A 19,766-nucleotide genomic window follows, 5' to 3' on the forward strand; every position below is an offset into this window, starting at 1 on the left:
TGTGGCATCATATTCAAAAAGACTTGAGGCTGTAATTGCTGCCAAAGGTGCAGTATTGAGCAAAGGCTGTGAATACTTATGTACATGTGATTTCTCAGTTTTTTTATTTTTAATAAATTTGCAAAAACCTCAAGTAAACTTTTTTCACGTTGTCATTATAGGGTGTTGTGTGTAGAATTCTGAGGAAATAAATGAATTTAATCCATTTTGGAATAAGGCTGTAACATAACAAAATGTGGAAAAAGTGATGCGCTGTGAATACTTGCCGGATGCACTGTATCTGCAAATGCAAATATGGTGCTTCTGATAGCCCTTCATTCTATAGCTGTCCATGTGTATTACACATATGTGGATGCATTCCAGCTAGATATAGAAGCGTTACCAAAAAAAGTCAAATTATGTCTTATCAATAGCCCCATTTGAACCTGTGGGGAATCGTTCCTTCAAAATGAATGTAGACTACATACTGTATAATGATAAGCCACAGATATTTCATTTGTCAAACAAAAAAAAACACTTTTCTTTCTTTTTTCTTTTAACTGGATAATTCAAAGGTAGGTACTGGCACAATTGGCTGCAGGATTGGACAATGAGAGGAAGTGAAATAACAGTAAAGTGCATGCCAAAGGGCCTTGTTTCATTAGTGTCATCAGTCCAGGAGAGACAGGAACACAGGGATCCTGGCCATAGCAGTAAACTGGGAGATTGCAAGGTGACCAGAAGAGGCAGCTCATATTTTACAGGGACATCACTAGCAAAAACCTGTGACCTAACATCATCCTTTAGTCCTCCTTGAATTTTCAGTACTTTGGAAGGACAGGATTGAGGAAACACATGAGCGTAAGCTCAGGAAATATGAAGCCCTGATCCTTGACTGCAAGCAAAGGGAGGATGGATGGAATGCCTGGAACTTCCTAGTGGAAGTCAGCTGCAGGGGTTTCTCACTTTCGAGTAAATTGGGAGTCCAGGGTTCAGGGGCCCAGCTCTCAAGAAGCTGGTGAGTGACATCAGCAAGCAGGCAAAGACAGCATCTTGGTGGCTTTAGCTTAAGACGCAATGGCAGAATTTAGCCAGTGAAAGAGAAGTAGGTAGATCCAGGATGTTGTTTGTACTGTTGAGTCCTGTCCAAGGTGTCATGAGCTAATTATGAAAAAAACGGTGAAGAGGGGCTGCCCATTTTAAAACATGGTATACCCATGATATTCTGGACCTCAAGGCTCTCTCCCAGGGAGAGAAGGGAAGAATGACCCCAGGAAGGAGAGGAGGCAGCGACTAATGCCAACCATTTCAAATTAGGTACAGGATAATTCTTGTTAGGTGAGGCAGTTGCAATGATTTCACCATGTTTTACACAAGGTTAGATTCTAGATAACTACCATTGTTTAATTAAAATTTGAACTACTAATGCAAACATTGACAAATTCAGAGAACAAATTCCACAATACGGTGCTCTTTCCAACATAAGGTCACTGTGCACCCTAACTGTTTTTAATTACGAGCTCCATTCATACTAAAGAATTTTCCTTTCATATCAAAAATTCTGAAACCTCCACAGAAACTTGTGGGAAATGTCCCTTTGATTGAGCTAGCTCATTTTTTGTAACAAATAACACTACCAATGCTAATCTCATGCTCAAACAGGAAGCTGAAAAAATGTGATAAAAGACAAAACAATTTTATAATCCCGGACACAAACACCAACAATGTTTATGAAGTGGGCATAGTCTCGAAGAAGGAGGCAGTGTGGGTGCTACTCTGATGCAAACCTATTAATAAATAAATCATTACAGAGTCATTTCAATACACAACATTAAAACTACTATCACCAAGGCATATGCACTAACGCAGGAGGTAAACAATATTGAAAGACTCATCCACCTTAATAAAAGGATACGTGTCTGTGTATTAGTCTAGCTGCAGTCCCTATCATTCCAAAAGATGGAGCATCACAAACATTTGTATGAGTAAAATGCGCAAACATTCACACTGCTTTTACGAATCCCATAGAAATGAACAAATTGGTAAAAACATGTTGGGTATGGAACAAGTCACCAGTCTACATGGGATAGCTAGAGAGATAAATAACAATGGAGAATGTCTACTTCTTTGTTCTGCAGTATGAATGATCTTTCTATTGGTAACATTTCCTTTGTCCAGAAACAAATCCAGAAGAAGATGCTCAATAGGTAGTACATTTCATAAAGATCATAACAGGCTGATCCTGGACTATATGAGGTTTCTTGTGAAAGACCACTTCTAATCATTGCAGTCTGACTATCAGACAAAGACTGGAGTGGAAGGTAGAAATGTCTATCTGCTACACACGGCTTATTCCCAACTGGACAAAGCTGGCAGCAGGGTGTTTTTTTTTTGGGATTTCTCTAGTACCATCAAAAACATCCTGCCATTCCTGTCAAGGAGTATCTACTCAGTAGATAAGCCTATGGAGTCTTGGATAAGACAACAGTTTGTGAAGCTCAAGGACTGAGGTAGAAAACTTTGTTTCTTGACACAAAAAGAATTGTCTGCAACAGCAATAAAATGCCGGATTGGTCAAGTGACACAAATAACCTATACAAGAAAGGGCACAGGAGACTCTGTTTTATTTAGACTACAGGTCTTTAATGTGGGCAGTTAACATCCTTTCCATGTTCTACAACTCTTGTAAGCAACCAGTGTGACTTTCTATGCTGTAGTGTTCTGGGCTTGTTTCATCGCTTCAAGAGTGGTCCATCAAATCACCAAGTCAATTAAGCAGGAAAGCTTGTTTACAGGACACACTCTTGACTCACCAGAGCTAGTAGCAGAGAAAAGAAAAATAAACACAAAACTGATGACGATTATGGACAATGCTGTACATCCTCTCTTTAAGACACCATTATTAAATATATTTAGCTAACTATTTACTCAACAAAACTGTATCAAGACATGCTACTGTGGCTTCTTGATACCTATAGCAAAACACTTTTAGGACACCTCTCTGTTACTGCTCTATTATCTTTAGCAAAGTCAGATGTTTTTCCTTCTTTGTTGTAATTCTTGCCGTGTTTGAGGTTGTTGTTGTTTAATATTACTTGAGCTTCTGTAAAAAGCTATATTTCCGTTTGAGACAAATTAAGTACTATTTAAACATATTCCTCCTATGTTAAATCTACCTCTGATTAAGTTTCTTGTGAAAAATAGAACTACCAAAGCACTTCTACTTCATTAACTCGGCTATTCTTGTGGTTTTAAAAAAAAAACAAATTTACAAAATGTAACTCACTCAATCACAAGTAGTCAAAAATAAACACAACTCCAACAAAAAAAATACAGAAAGGGTACATTGCAATAGTGATAAAAAACACAAAAAAAATAAAATAAACAAATCATTAGAAGAGCTTCAAAGGCAACAGACTCTGCACAGAATAAAGTGATGTCACTCTCTGTATGCAGTTTGAAAAATCTACTTCTTTGTGAAAGGCTTTTCTTTGGGGTGCTCCAGTTTATCTGGGCATTCCATTTCCTGTACACATTGCCAAAATCCATACATTACAAAAACTAACCCTTTTGGACAGAAAGTGTGAATGTACCGGAGTACGCCCTGAGATAGCATGGTATCCTGTACAAATATGGTTCTTGCCTCTTCCCAATGTTGCCATTACAGACCCAAAACACCTGAAACTCAATAAATTAAGTTTGATTATGGATGAATGGATGGATAGACAGAAAATATTTAATTAAAAATGCACTACATTTAAATAATTTTGGACAAAAATCTGTGCAGACTTTTCAGACAGCCATGGTGTCACAAACAGTCCTATCCATTAAAGTGCATAGGGAGAAACAGATTGTGATATCCTATACAACAGCAATAGCACATAGCCTTATGTTATGCAAGCCAAGAGGTTAAGCATGTGCATAGCGTGTAATCAAATGAAAAGGACTGAACAGATGTTATATACATATACTTTTAATGTGCTCGGGGTACATTTAATCTATGCAGTTTAGGGTGACAGGGAGCCTGTGATTATCATGGTAACACTGGTTATAAAGCAAGAAGTAAACGTGGTGGAGGGTAAGTAGGCACTTTTGCAGGGCTCAATCACATAGCCAATTACAAAAGAGTAACAGAACCCATTAATAAAGCATCTGTTTAGTTTTAATTCAGTTAATTGCAATTTATATTTTGTATCTGGTGGCACAGCGGCCAATGTGAAGAAAAAATGGGATGGATGTTATTTACTACACATCACATGAACAAAAAACATTTCATCTTAATTGAGAAGAGTTACCGACACATTTTTAGTATTCAGTGTTAAAATAGGTAGTCATCTGCAGTTAAGAACATGCAATAATATCAATCCAGACTTACACAGGCAGAACATAAAAACCCTACACAGACCCTGGCACTTTGCAGCAGGAATGACTGCTCTTTGCTACCACTCTGCCCGATGCCAAAACATCTGTAACTAAACTTAAACTTCAACCTGATTAAAACTAAATGCATAACTATAAGTTTTGCTCAGCTCGTGTCACTTGTTTGCAAGTTGCATGCATGCTTTATATCAATAGCTGTCATAAGAAGACTGATGCATGAATGTGCACGATGACACCAGCATTTTTTTTTTCTAGTTTCAATGAGCTGCTTTGTTCTTGGTTAATCTGGGTAGAGGTCGTGACTTCTTGTAAAAACAAACAACAAACAACCAGTCACAAGTCGCTTACTGGGACTGGTGAATAAGTGATTAAATTTGTGGAAAGAGAGACATATGGAAAAGGGCTTGAGTAAGCTCATTTTAATATCTCACTCCCATTAATTTAGACAAAACATCAAACTAAAAAGGAAATAATAAAATTATACTGCTCTTGTAAAGGTACGAACCAAAAAATGAGAACACCAGGAGATAGAGCATATACTTGACAACAAATAGTTTTGAATAATCATTTGTTTCTATTTTGAATTCTAAACACAAAATTGGAAATTCAAAAGCATGTTGTTTCTTTAAAATTAAAATGATCTGCTTTTGCATCCACTACAAAGCAACTAGTTGCTTTTCAATCGCACCTTGCAATATCCCTTCTTGCAGCAAACTCTTGAACGATGACTCCTCAATGCTGATTAGTCTCGATAAAACACTACCTGCAGGTTAAGCATTTCAAAGCACAACTCTAGGCAGCTAGTGTGCTATAAAAGACCTCTGCATATAGAATATTTTAGAACACACTGACTTTTGTTGTCTTGTAGGCAGATATTGTGTTTTGCAAGTTGGTGGCTATGTGCTCCCTATCCACTATGCCACATTTTCATCAGTCAAACAAATAAAACATCACAAAATTAAGGTTGAAATTTTTTATGCCATAAAATTGAAAACAATTTTGTTTGTGATATGTGCCCCACTGTTAATGATGTTTCCAAAATAGCTAGCAGGTTTCTTGTGTCAGCCAGAAATTTTCTTCCAACTCTCATTTTTGACATTTTCATTTTGTATTAAAAAAATAAGGCATTTGCATTCAACTGGCTGTGCACTTAAGCCTTTTTAAATGTGAACTGTATTAGGGAAGCCCAAAACCTGAAATATGGGAACATCTATATATATAATTCACTAAGCCGCCGACAAGTAGACACCCATGGAAAGCATGCAAGACAGCCACGCCCACCAACTCTAAGACCATTGGATACGACGACAACTCGCAGAGCCATGCCCACCAACTCGGACACGACACCTCGGAAAACACGCCGTCATTTATGTTCGTCTGTGCTATAGTCCACATGCATCTCTGAGCCACGTTGACTTTTCGGTTACGACGCACGACCGCGTGCACCATCGCAAACTGTTTTACACGATACATACAGCAATTCGCATCTGCGACAAACATGCATCTTCTTAGATGGTCCTGCAGGAACACGGAAAATGTTTCCCCGCCCAACAACACTCCTTATTCCCCGGCCCGCGTCCACCCTCGCTCTCTAGCCATTCACACTGCCTGGTCATGTGCCCGGACGCAACAACTCACCGACCACCCCGTAAGTCGCTTTCGTCTGTGCTAGGAGTCCACATGCACCTCTGAGCCACGTTGACTTTGCATTATTCTTTTCGGTTGCGACACCTGACCGCGTCCACCATCGAAAACCATGGGAAAGGAAAAACGAAGCCCCGCCCAGAAACTCTACCCCTCCTCCCACGTGATAGGGAACGCACCTCAGAGCACTGCCCGCCAACTCGAACAGCTCATCAAACACATACTCACTCACTTTGATCTGTGCTGCGGTCCAAATACAGCTGTGAGCCACGTTGACTGTTCATTTGCCCTCCATGGCTACCGCTTCAAATGTATTTCATAGAAACAACACTTCTTTCAATGTTATAGAAACTGTAACTGTTTGTTTCTATCAGTCGGGTTTTTCTGGAAAAATGTCATTGACGAAACTGTTGCTCTCAAACTTCACAACATGGCTGTTGCCTTTGTTTGCCAACAAGCAGCCAGAACTGCAAAGAACAATGAAAAGTCTACGTGACTCACAGGTGCATGTGGACTGTGCAAAGACGAAAACGACTCAGGTGACGAGTTGGGGTGGGCACATGAGCAGGCAGTGCATACTGAACGAGAAATCAGCAGACTAGCATGATGGAGGGGGTGGAATGGGCGTCCTTCCTCTCTCCTCTCGTTCCGCCCTCTGCGCCCAAGCGCCGTCCACCCCCGTCCCTCGCTTTGGGAGAAGAAGGCGCGACGGCGGCCCTCCAGTTTTCAATCACGGACAATTGTATGTTGGTTCGTACCGTGCATTGTTACAATGTTACTTTTCTTGGTGGTTTATTAAATTATGGATTTTTCAAATGTTAATTTTTTCCCTGTGCTTAAAAATCATTAAAAAAGCGGCCCGATTATGCAGCGTACGCCGCAGGTTGGCTAGTTTTACTAATATCTCCAATCTCAAATTTGCACACACACTCTTTTTCTATGCTCATTCCTTAAACAGGTGAACAGAATAAAAAACACTTGCTATCTGAGTTTCAGCCTTGCATAAATCTTTAATAAATGTGCATTCCACGAAAAAAAGCCTAAAACAGCACGATGCATGTTTATAAAATATCACCTTAAAAAAAAGTAGAAAGCAAAGAAATTAAAAAATAAACTGGAAACACTTTGACTAACAGAATTGCATTGAAAAATATAAATAAAAATCTTAAACTACCAGAAATCATACATCTTTCTGAAAGTAACAAACTGCATGAGTTGCATCAGTGATTAATGTTATTTGCTGATCTGCAGCCATACAGATTCTGTCATATCATATCAATACTGCATAGATGCCATTTTTCTGGAAGTCTGACAAGATGTCTTCTAACTTAATTTGATATATGTCAATTTTTTGCCTGAACTCTAAATATTGTTAGATATATTACCTGCTCAGAACACAAACTACCAGCTATGCGGTTTTAAAGCATAGCCCTCAAAGATGTATTTTTCTTCCTGCGCACGTGTAAGGAAATTGAGAACTGTGTAACTTAAAATGAGCAATTTTATGACTTTTTAATGGAATGCTGATGCAGTCTTTAAATATATGCTTTCTTAAACATATATTTAACATTTATTGTCTGAAAAACATGTTACTCAGTTATTTTCAAAACTGCTTAGTCTTGAACAGGGTCACAGGGATCTGCTGGAGCCTATTCCAGCTAACATAGGGCGTAAGGCAGGACCAAACCCTGGACAAGACATCAGTCCATCGCGCGCACACACACACCTACGCACACACTCAACCACACACTAGGGCCAACATAGCATTGCTAATTCACCTAACCTGCATGTCTCTGGACTGTGGCAAGAAACTGGAGCACCCAGAGAAAACCCACACAGACATGGGGAGAGCATGCAAATTCCACACTGGGTAGACCCTAAATAAATTAAATCAATTTAAGTTTGAGAAAAAAAAAATTTACAACTTATTTTTAAAGGCATGATAATTGTCCTATTTTTGCTATTTTAAATATCCATACATCAATCTACTGAGCCTACTTAGTCAAATTTTATCTCTCCAGCAATTGACACAAGGCAGAAGCCAATCTTGAATAGAGTGCTAGTTTATTGCTCAGTACACTGAACATCAAACCAGTTAATCTGTAATTGGTATCTTTTGGTGATGCTGGAAGAAAACACTAGGAAAAAAGCCCATGGAGACAAAATGAGAATGTGCAAACTAGACATTGACTGGTGAGCTGGTTAAAATTCACATCTAGTCTACTAGTGTTGTATGGTGGCAACTGGAAACACCCTTCCACAATTATTATGAAAAATTATTTAAACATTATTTTTAAAATGTGTGTCACTGCAGAAAATTGCTCCTCCTTTAGAACACACTGCATGTTCTACTTTTAGATGGGTTTGCACTTCTATGTTGATCCATGCATGTTCCATTCAGCAGGGAGTACCCTAGTAACAGTTCAGCATGATCGTTTACTACAGCACTTGCTACTGCCAACAAATGTGCAGGGCTGCAAAATTTGATGACAGCAATAAAATTTCAGTAAATGAAGGTAGATAGATTGAATGTGTACGAGCACAACTGCAGGCTGACCTGTTGTCTGAAGAGACATCAAAGCAGAGGTTGCCTGTAGCTCCTATTCGTTGGAAATTGAAGTAGAATAGCATTACAGAGAGCACCACAATGCAACTGGAAACCTGGACTGTCAGTATGGAGGACAGCAACTAGCTATCACAACAGTGTCAGTAGGGCACTAGCGATTGACAGATTATCTGTAACATCTGATCACATTACACTGGGAACTGGAAAAGAATAAACCCCAGGGAGTAAGAATTGGCATGATGTTAGAGAGATAAATAACACAAACTATACAAACTATATAAATATATATTTGGTCAATACTGCAGTGTAAACTAAACATAAAAACATAACAAAACTTGTGAATGTTCTGTGCAAATAAATAATGTCAATGAGTATTCTCCACTTAGGTTACTTGACTTACTAAATAAACACAACAGACAAATAAATAAGGATTATTTAAGTCCACAACTCAGAACAAGTAGGTCATCTAGTTAAAAAAAACAGTATGTTAGTCAACCTACTGGAAAGGTACAACTTATAGGTCATCATTTATTATTATAGTATGCACCATCTCTAAACTTTGCTTTCATATTTGGTGATGTGGTGTTTTCAATGAAAATTTAGTATACAGTGAACCTCGGTTTGCGAGCATAATTCGTTCCGGAAACGTGCTCGTAGTCCAAAGCACTCGTATATCAAAGTGAATTTCCCCATAAGAAATAATGGAAACTCAGATGATTTGTTCCACAACCCAAAACTATTCATATAAAAATGATTAATACAAAATATAAAGTAAAAATACATAAAACAAATTAACCTGCACTTTACCTTTGAAAAGAATCATGGCTGGTGTGAGTGAGTTTCTAAACTCTTGTGGGATTGCACGCAACGGGATGACACGCGGAAGAGCGTCCCAAAGCAATCGCAGTCTCCCAGCGCTGTAGCAGTTCGTCGTAAAAGTGAATCTGAAAAGATCGTGGACATGCTATAAGCGCCTGCCATCGATGGGTGATACAAGGAACAAGGAACATTATAAATGCACAGGGCTCTGCCTGACTGCTGTGTCTGTTTCAAGCTGAATAAAGCTGGTGTTGCTGAAGTACTGAGACTCAGCTTTGTGTTTTAGTGTGCAAGACGGGGACTCGCACGTTACAGCACACACACACACGAGCGCATTCACGCACACACATACACACACACACGCACACACACACACAGTGACAATGCTAATGCTGCAGTAAACGGTATACGCTCGTACGGATCTTTACTATGAGTGAAGCACGTCGACTCAGACGGAGAATAAGAGACGATTGCCCACAATCCCGCAGCGAGAGAGAGAACCATCAGCTCAGTTGTGATCACATGACACTCAGCAGACAAAGAGTATACATGCTGCTCGTACTGCAAGACCTCGCTCGTTTATCAAGTCAAACTTTATTAAAAATTTTTGCTCGTCTTGCAAAACACTCGTAAACCAAGTTACTCGCAAACCGAGGTTCCACTGTACCTTACTACAAACAGAGGGAACAGATGTTGTGCATGTATATTCTTTGGAAAAGCAGTATTCATTTGAAGTTTGCATATTCACCTATTATCTGTCAAGTTTTCTTCAGGGTAGGTTGTCTCTCCACCAAAATATCACAAGGTTTACAAATTAATTTGTGACTTAACTGGCTCCATGTGTCTCTGTGTGGTTTGGTGAACTCTGCAGTGGACTAGTACCTTCTCTTTGGCTCCAAGATCACCTGTACCTACAGTACCTACTGTGAGAATGAAGTCAGCCACCACTTAAGTATTTCTTTATATTCTGCCTTCACGTTAAAGATGATGTGAGATAGCAAAAGGCTGACAAGTACTCATCCAAATTTGCAATTTTATTGCAGAAACCAAAGAGGGAGAAAATGAATGATTCAATAATGATATACACTGTAGTACTGAAAGCAATGTTGTGACACAGTTTTTACTCAATGCTGTAAATTCCAAAAGGAAAGTATAATTTTCAATTTGGGTTTACCATTCAGGTTAGGCTTGTATCTGTAAATACATTTCCATTAACAGAAAAAGAAAATTGGGGAGATTACAAAAACTACACGGATAACACAAGAACAATAAAATATGATTAAGAAATTAATCTAAGGAAGATTATAAAAAAATGGAGGTTACAAAAAAAAATCATCTTTTTTCTTACTAACAGCTTGATCCTATTTTCTGAATGCTTCGAAATGTTTCACATTTTGCTTTTCTTTATTGTTTTCTTATCATGACAAAACAAATTCATTAACTTGTTTGAAAAAATCTGGTATGCAATACAGTAAGTCCTCAAATTAAAACAATGCTTCATCTTTTTTAACATAATACATAAAAAATTATTTACAACTAAACTCAAAGTTGATCTAAGTACAGCAATGAAAAATATCCAGAATAAGTCATGCATGAGTCGAGCTGGCACGTTATGGCAGAACATTGAAGCAGAACATTTTCTCCTAACATAAAAAATTTTTTGTCTGAAAGAAAAGAAAAAACAATGTTCCTCCAGGAACAAAAAAGTGAAGTGGATATTCAAAAATTTTGTTTTCGATTATTTCCTAGTGTTCAATAGTTCTTAAGACAAAAACCAAAATGATGATGCTCACAGTACCATCCATTATTAAATTCACTAAATCCAATTTAGGATAGTGTGGGCTCGGCAACATCAGACACAAAGCAGTAACCAAAATGGGCTTTGCCATGGGGCAGGCACACTTATGTAAAGTCTATACTCATACAATATGAATTTAGAATTGTCAATTGAAGAAACTTAAGTATCTTTGTGATTTGAAGAGGGATGAGGGGGAAAAAAAAAAACACAACATGGAGAAAATGTTCTGAGTCCACACACAGGCCAGGTTTATAACTTCACATAAAGGGACAATCAATAAAATACATATAAATATATTTAACTAAGGGGCTTCGCTCGCCCACCCCCGGGTTTGGTTTACCGGATATACAATTTAAAGAGATTGTTATTTTCATGGGAATTGTTACATATGCATTGCGTTCACTTTTACTTTAAAACTTTTGTAAAAACAATACTGTACTTGTTCTTTATTTCCGGCCCCAGGCGTGGTTAAATCTCATTCTCACAGGACGTATAATGCTGCTCGTGTTTTGAAGGGGGGGCGGCTGAACACATGCTAAGGAGTAGCGGTTGGATCATCTGCTGGCTGGCTTGCTGCTGCTGCTGGCGAACTGCACGTCAATCATTTAAAAGCCTGTACAGCAGCTGTGCTTTTGCCACTTTGCGTCTCTGCTGCTTGCGTTGTGAAGGAGGGGGGACTTAACGCAAGCTAAGGAGAAGCGGTTGGATCATCTGCTGTCTTGCTGCTGTTGGTGAGTTGCGTATTCTGCTTGTTGCACTGTGCGTCGATCATTTAAAAGCCTATACAGCAGCTGCCCTTTTGCCACTTCGCGTCTCTGCCGCTCGCATTGTGGGGGGGGGCATTGTTAGGGTTTGGGATTTGGCTGAACGCATGCCAAGGAGAAGCGATCGGATCATCTGCTGGCTTGCTGCTGCTGGCGATTTATGTGTTCTGCTTGTCACTGTTTTAAGAGCTGGGAGCACATGAAGCGTGTCTGCCAAAAGCATTCCAACAACTGCTAGGTTAGATGTCCGTGAACTTGTTTTAAATGTTGTCTCACGTGACGTTAAAGTGTCTCTCACGGGATGTCAAATTGTCTTCTGAGAAGATCACGTCTTGTCTGCCTAGTCTCCCTTCCAAAATTTTTTTTTATAATAGAGAGATAACTTTGAAACTTATAGTCCACTGTAAAAAAAAAATAAAATAAAGTAATACACTAAAACTGTGTTCCATAATCCTATGAGTATTAATAATAAAACATGTGAGTTGGATTTACATACAGAATAGTTGCACACAACTATAATACTATATTAACAGCAGAAACCTGGTTATGTAATAGTGATGGCCATAAATATAACATAGATGGGTACACTTTATTTAGGAATGACAGGGGGAGTCAACATTTATGTAAAACAGGATGAAAACTCAAGCCTTCTTCAATTAGATGGTGAGTCACACCTTAAGAGGATACTTAGGCTAGAATAGAAACAATTGGTTATTGATGCCTTATATTAAGAGTGTGTTACAGACTCCCTAATGCAGAAAATAATTTAAACTGTAATTTTTAAAAATATTAAAAAGGAACTCTTAAACCCTTGGCACAAGTATTTTTGGAAATTTTCTCAGCACACTGGGGAAATTCCTAAGGACAGGAATCTAACAAATACTATCCCACTGCGTAAAAAGAGTAATTGACCTGATCCAAAGAACTATAGGCTAATAATATTAACATGCATTACAATCAGTCAGCACGAGATAAAACACGGAAGATTGTGTTTCAGTAATATGGAGGAATTCTATGAGGAAACAACAACAGCATATGCTAAGAGATGTGCATATGATTGGTATTTATCTGAATTTTTCAGAAGATTTTTGACAGGGTAAAAGGTGTCACATGAAAGCTTAGTAATCAAACTAAAACAAGTGGGATTTCAAGGTGTGGTGTGTAAATGGGTACAAAATCAGCTCACATTAAGCAAAGGGGTTAATCTCAGGGATACGCAGGTGGATGAGACTATAGTGTCCAGGACAATAAATATAACATCAAATCATTTCACTTGCATTCATTTTCCGATGATCCTGCACCAATGAGGCGTATTGACAAGCAGGATGAGGCAGAGTAAATAAGTCTGGTTGGAGAACTTTGTTTCTGGGTGCAAAGAAAATTGTCTGCAACTTAACATTAGCAAAACTAACAAACCAGTTAATAACACTCTCTGCCTCCAAAAGACCCTATGTCCAATCTCTATTCAGAGAATGCACATGGAGGTGGTGCACTACTAGAAGCACTTGGGGGTCCACATCAGTGTCAAGTTGGACTGGGTAGGTAACACAGGGAACTAAATTGGGACCAGACTGTTTATTTGATGTTGTGATTATTTACATGTTTTGTAACTCTTTAATAGCCACGGGCAATTTTTATAAATTATTCAGCAGAGCTGTGTATCAGGAAAAGCTGCTGGAATTCCTTTATATTATAGCAATTAGTCTATATACTGTAATGCTTGACTGTGACTGCTCTCTTTGGTTAAGTAAGAATTTGTTTATTCGTTTCTGTAATTCTTTGTATGTATTTGAAGGTAGTTTTACTGTGCTATTTCTTGATCTTCTGTTAAACACCAGTTATCGCACTAGGAAAAATAACGTACCTATCTAGCTGTGGTGAGGGGATTTTTTTCAGAATTAGATGATGCAGTCAAGTTATTGCCGAAGGACATGGACAGCATACAGGCTTATGCAGATTTGTGGTACATAAAACTTAAGTAACTGTAAGGTAACACAATGAGAGTAGAAATGTTAGATTTTGTCGCCTGGATAACTGATTTAGGAATGAAGCATTATATGAGAATTAAACTTGAAAATACACCTCATGAGAAGGATCTAGGAGTCAGAGTGGACTTACCACTATTTACATCAAGACAGTATACAGATGCAATCAAGATGATTAACAGGATGTTAGGTTATACTCCACACATTGTGTTAATTAAGTCAACAGATGTTACACTATATAATGCAGCAGTGAGGCCTCATCTGGAGTACTTTAGTACAGTCTTGATCCCCATATTGCAAAAATGACGAAGCAGCGCTAGAAAAATGTACCAGCGGAGAGCAAGTAGGCTCATTCAAGGACTGTGAAATATGAGCTACGAGGAGATTTTAATTAACCAAGATTAAGAGATGACACAATTGAAGTGATTAAAATTAGTACAGTAGATCTGAGCTATTCGTTTACAATCAATTCTTCAACAGGAACGGGGAACAGTTGGAAACTGGTTAAGGGAAACTTATACACAAATGTTAGAGCCTTTCTCAATTACACTAAAGAATAAATGACACATGGTATCACATTAACAAGTAGTATGGTGGAGAGTAGAACGTCAGGAACTTTCAAGTGTCAACTTGAGAATCTACATGAATAGAAGCTTGTTAGGCTGGGTGATTGTCAAAGTATACAGTGGCTGGGCCAAGCTTTAAACTTTTGGCTCTGGAAATGTGAGGTAGCAACATAACCACTGTGCTGTGGTAAACAAAGTAAAAAAAATGATCAGCTTTTTTTAACTGAATCATTACATAAGGCACCTGGTGAACACTCAATAAATCACACCATTATTAAGATAAAGGGCCAGCTACATACATGGGAAAAAACAGGGAAAAATGTTTTTTAAAATTTAAACGATCGACGCAAAACTCAATTAATACATGGTAAAGTATTCGATACTTTTCCAGCTACATTAGCTTTGACCAGCGTCAAAATATTAATAATCCACTACTTGTACTACAATTTCGCACACCCTGTGTCGGGAGACCTTCGGTCATATTCCAGAGCACACACAATGATCATTACGGTAAGCTTTCCTCTTCCAAACGACAGCAAAACACAAATTTCTGTTGACTCTTGCCGGGAGGACACACACTCAAATCATGAACTCTCCGCAAACATACAAGTGCATGGAAGCTTAGCAAGTTGGGCGAAACAAGTGGGGATAATATAAGCAAAAATGTGTTAGAGGCATATTCTTAAAATGTTCAAAAATAGTATAATACTTCAGAGACATAAACAAAGATTTTTTTACTATACGGTAAAATGAAAATAGTGCAGGGATACAAAGATGAATTGTATACTTTACATAAGTAACATTACATAAAAAAATCACAAATAAACGTTTTCGTAAGAATCATGACGAAAAGACTATCTTATTTCCTAATAGTTTTTATAAACTGCATTTAACGGAAGTTAAATCATATAATGTTAAAGCCCGGTTAAAAACCAAAATGTTTTATTTCCAGAAACGATATCGTTTAGAATCGAATACTTACTAGTGCGAGCTCTGCCAGAAGTTCCCTGCCATGATGTCCAAAAAGAGGTAGAAAATATATGTCCTTTTAAACTGCAAAGTACTGCTTATGATTTTATTTGTCGTTTATCTTTAGGATTTAACTTCTTTAATGTTTTGTTCGTAGCTCGATTAAACCGAATTTCCTTCGAGCTCGTGTGCACAAAAAAATATCTTCCCTCTTACAGTAACGTTGCCAAAACATTGGTTCCGGTGGTGAAGCATTGGCCACTCGGAAATTGGAAAAGGCGAATAATTATACAGTCTGATCAAAAGCCGATGTATAATCATTTTGTGCATTTGTTTCCAAAGCAGAACTGAATAGTTTAATCTCAGCAAAAACGCACCAGCCTACCATTTAAAAATGATAATTACATCAAAGTAAATCCAGTCCAGTTTCCCATTTACACTCACTGTATGAACCCTAATCAAGTCATTCAATCTGTCAGTGCTGGGATTAGACAGAAAAAACATCAAAACGGTTACAATATGTCTTGTTGTTTGCAATGTGAGAAATAAACATATGAACAGAGAGAAAAATTCACACACGCGGGCAAAAGGAGCAAACTTTACGCACAGTGCAGTGGGCACGAGATTTTAAAGCCAGGATGTTGAAATTGTGAGGCTAACTCTGAACTGCCAGAACAGCTTAACAACATTCTATAATTTCTAGTAACTGCATTAAAATGATGTAAGTAACAGGATTCTTCCATAACAGATCCCATCATTTGATGTGGGTGTTTGATTGGGTGGAAAATGTCTTAGGAGACACTTCAGAATATGCACTGGTGTGAGTTAAGTCTAGATTTGGAATTAGAGGTAGTGTGAAGTCTCACTGGTGGGTGTTAGAGTATGAAAGAATATAAGAAGAAAGTGGGACCTGAGCACTGTGGTTTGGTACTTGGGACTTGGCTAAGTGTGCAAGCCAGACCCCCAATGGACTCTTTAAAAATAAAGGTGTTAGAATGGTTTTTCAGAGTGATGCTTAAGGGGAACCATACACATGAAGACTCAATAAAGAACCTTTAGTGATTTAGACCCGTAAGAGGTTCTATACAAAGCCATTCGGATAGAGAACAGTGGAAGGACTTTAGTAACTGCAGTTATACTGCCGCTCCAGGGGTTGGTACTGTGTCCTAATGTCTCTCTCTCTTCCTTCCTCTTCCAGTTGAATCCAGTTGATTGATGGCTAGAACACCTCTGATGTAACTTCTGGTGTCCGTCCACCTGGACTCACCTCTTCCTGTCAGAAGGGCACAAAATGGGAAACTCTGCCTTCTTGGGACAGTTCTGTTTTGAATTCGCGCCTGCATATATGACTCCTCAATAATTGCATTTTTTTTTTTTTTTTAATTTTGCTGCAACCGGTTGTACGGGAGGGCTGGCTTGGCACCCCAACTCTTTATCGTTATCCTCTCTTTTTGTTACACCATGAATAACAGATTTATAAAATAACACTGGGTTACTGATTTTAAAATGACTCCTGCTGCATATAATAGGACAGGGTTATCTTGCTCTCTTAGTATCCTGGTAGTATCCTACAATATATTAAAGATTTATGCTTTTCCACATATTAGGACCCTTTTCCATGCCCAAAGAATGAATCTCATATGGAAGAAATCCTTCCCAAAACAAAATGGTCCCTTGTCAAGCAACTGATCTATGAGGAACCATGTATGTAACCCAGTAAAGTGTCATTTTAGAACTATTATTTTAAAGTGTGTAGGTAGGTCCAGAGGAACATCAGGATGTTGTTTGTTTGCTTTTTCCATTGTTCTATTAGGTCTCACTTGTATTATTCTGTTTAGAAAATAAAAACATCATTTGATATAATTGTGGATCCCTTAACATTATTGCTTCTGTGGCAGTACTGCTGGAGGGTGATCCCTTTTTACAAAATATGCATATTTACAGTATATCGTGTGACATTGTGATGCAATGGTTACTATTATGACTGTCATGGTAAATTGACAAATTTGAGAAGACAATAAAATAAACAAAAGATCTAACTGAAATAGTCTTAAGACTAGGAGATGATGGGCTTTGTTTAAGGAGCAGGCAACAGAGTAGTTACAGGGTAAGCAGTGCTCAGTTTTGTTAGTCAAAAAAACAATACCTAAACATTAAAGTAACAGTGAATGCCAAAAAAGATTCTTAACAGTACCTAATAAATAACTATCAAAAATAAACCCCATGAAAAGTAGAGTTAAGTAATTGTGATTACAACAGCCCCAGGAGACCGGGTTCAAATTGCAGTCTTGTCAGTTTCTATGTGAGTTTTTCTTGCTTCTCCACATTACTACTTAAGTTTGTCCCCAGATATTCTAGATGTCCTTCCACATCCTAAAATCTAGCTGGCTTGTTTAATTGACTCAAAATTATCCCAATGTAAATAAATGTGTGTGTGCTGAAGAGTGTACCCTGTCATTATGGTACTAAACTGAGAGAGAAGGACTATGTTACCTTTTTATGATCAAAAACCAGGAAAATTGATCAAGTTGTTTCCCTCCAGAACACTGTAGAGAGCACCACATTGTAGCAGTGACATTGTGTAGTATATTAGCTGCAAGGGTGATGGTGCTATTTAAGGGGTGCCTAGGAATTGGTGGTTCAAGGATATAGGAAACTGGAGAAATTATAGTCTTGTGTCCTTATAGCCAAAAAGGGTAAGCACTGACTCTGGAAGAGAATCTGGGGCTTGGCCTGGAAGTGACCCCAAGTTAGAGATTAAAGCCATCTCTGTCCAGATGATAGCGGAATCCATAGTCGGGAGAACAAGAAGAGGAAAATTGCAGTGGCAGAGAGAAATAAAGGCTGGAGAATGATAAGAGCTGAGGAGAAACACTTTTTGTACAATGATTGTAGTTAAACCTTAGCATTATACAAACAACCATTAACTTGTTAATTCTACTACAAATATATGCATTAATTAATTTCTTAGTTCCCTCCATATTTAGAAAGTGTCTGTATTTTTAAGCAGGAAAAAAACAGCTTTTTTTATAATTTTAAACAATTCAGAAATGGTCAATTTAATCTTCATTGGTCTAAAGTGAAACTATTTCTTCATAGGAGTCCTAAAATGCATTTAGTCCCTCTTTTCAAAAATTGTCCAGCTCTTTTATGTCCTTTTTGTAACATGGAGCCCATACTACCCACAATATTCTAAATAGTGTCTCATAAGTGTGTAACAAAGCTTAATAATAGCCTTTCTTGACCTTTACTCAACACACTCTATTAGATTTCTTAATTACTTCTTTACATCTGGACAAGGACAGGTCCATAGGCAGTTCTAAGTCCTTCTTGTAAGGTGACGTTAAAGTTATAATGTGCAATATTACATTAAATAGTTTTACCTGTTAGGTGTAAAATTTACTCTTATTTACATTAAACTTTGTCTGCCATCTATCAGCTCAATTTTTCTAAATCTAGGGTATACATCATTCCATCTGGCTTAATGCCATCTGCAAATGTAACCATCTTGTTGATTTCATTTTTATTTAGATTGCTGACCCATCTACAGACTTCAAACATAAAGTGTCCACATAGTGGTAACCTCAGCCAGGCATGAAACCCAGCCCAGGCAATGTAAAGCTGCAAATTTTCCCATTGCACATCAAAGCCTCATTTGGTGCATAATGTTAAACCACCCTGTACAGGTTTGTACTCCATTGCAGAGCCAACTTTCTCACTCACCCACACTGTGCCAATTTATCCAATGTGCACATTTTTGTAGTGTGTTGTGAAAGTGGAGTGACTATAAAGAAAACCCTTCTGAGCATAAGTGAAATGTGCAGACTTCACACAGTCAGTGACCAGTTTGGGATCTAAATCTTGGTTTATGGTTTAAAACAAAGGCTACCTTGCTTCCCTGGCACAAGGGCCATGTCCCAGTATAAGCAAGATAAATCACACTTGAGCTCTCTGGTCAGTTAGGGCCCCTTACTCAGACAAAAAAAAGGAGTGAAACATATCAAAGCAGGTATTCAGCTTTGGAGCTAAAAAGGCTAGGAACGGTGCTTCTGCACCTTGTCTTTTTAACACAAAGAAAAAACAAAAAACTGGGACCCCTTTTATTATTTGCTTTTTTGTTGTTTCAGTCCCTCAGTGATCCTGTACTGGAATGAGTGGATTTAAAAAAATAAATGCACTACGACAATTTATTTTTTGTTGTTGCTGTCCCTTTATGACCCTACATTTGAACGAGTGGGTTTGGAAAATGGCATGTACTAAGGAAATTAATTTTTTGTTATGACATTCTTCATAGAA

The 19,766-nt window shown here is 38.0% G+C and overlaps 1 protein-coding gene across 1 annotated transcript in view; it reads right to left on the reverse strand.

The window, feature by feature from the left end:
• Window positions 1–15,689, reverse strand: part of ccnc (cyclin C) — a 51,403-nt gene extending 35,714 nt beyond the window's left edge. The window contains exon 1 of the mRNA XM_028797852.2: window positions 15,484–15,689. Within this exon, the coding sequence (XP_028653685.1) occupies window positions 15,484–15,515 (32 nt within the window). The 5' untranslated portion in view covers window positions 15,516–15,689. The remainder of the gene's footprint in view (window positions 1–15,483) is intronic.
• Between the last annotated feature and the right edge of the window lie 4,077 nt (window positions 15,690–19,766).

Source organism: Erpetoichthys calabaricus, chromosome 3 (assembly GCF_900747795.2).
Source record: "Erpetoichthys calabaricus chromosome 3, fErpCal1.3, whole genome shotgun sequence".
Classification (NCBI taxonomy): Eukaryota; Metazoa; Chordata; class Cladistia; order Polypteriformes; family Polypteridae; genus Erpetoichthys; species Erpetoichthys calabaricus.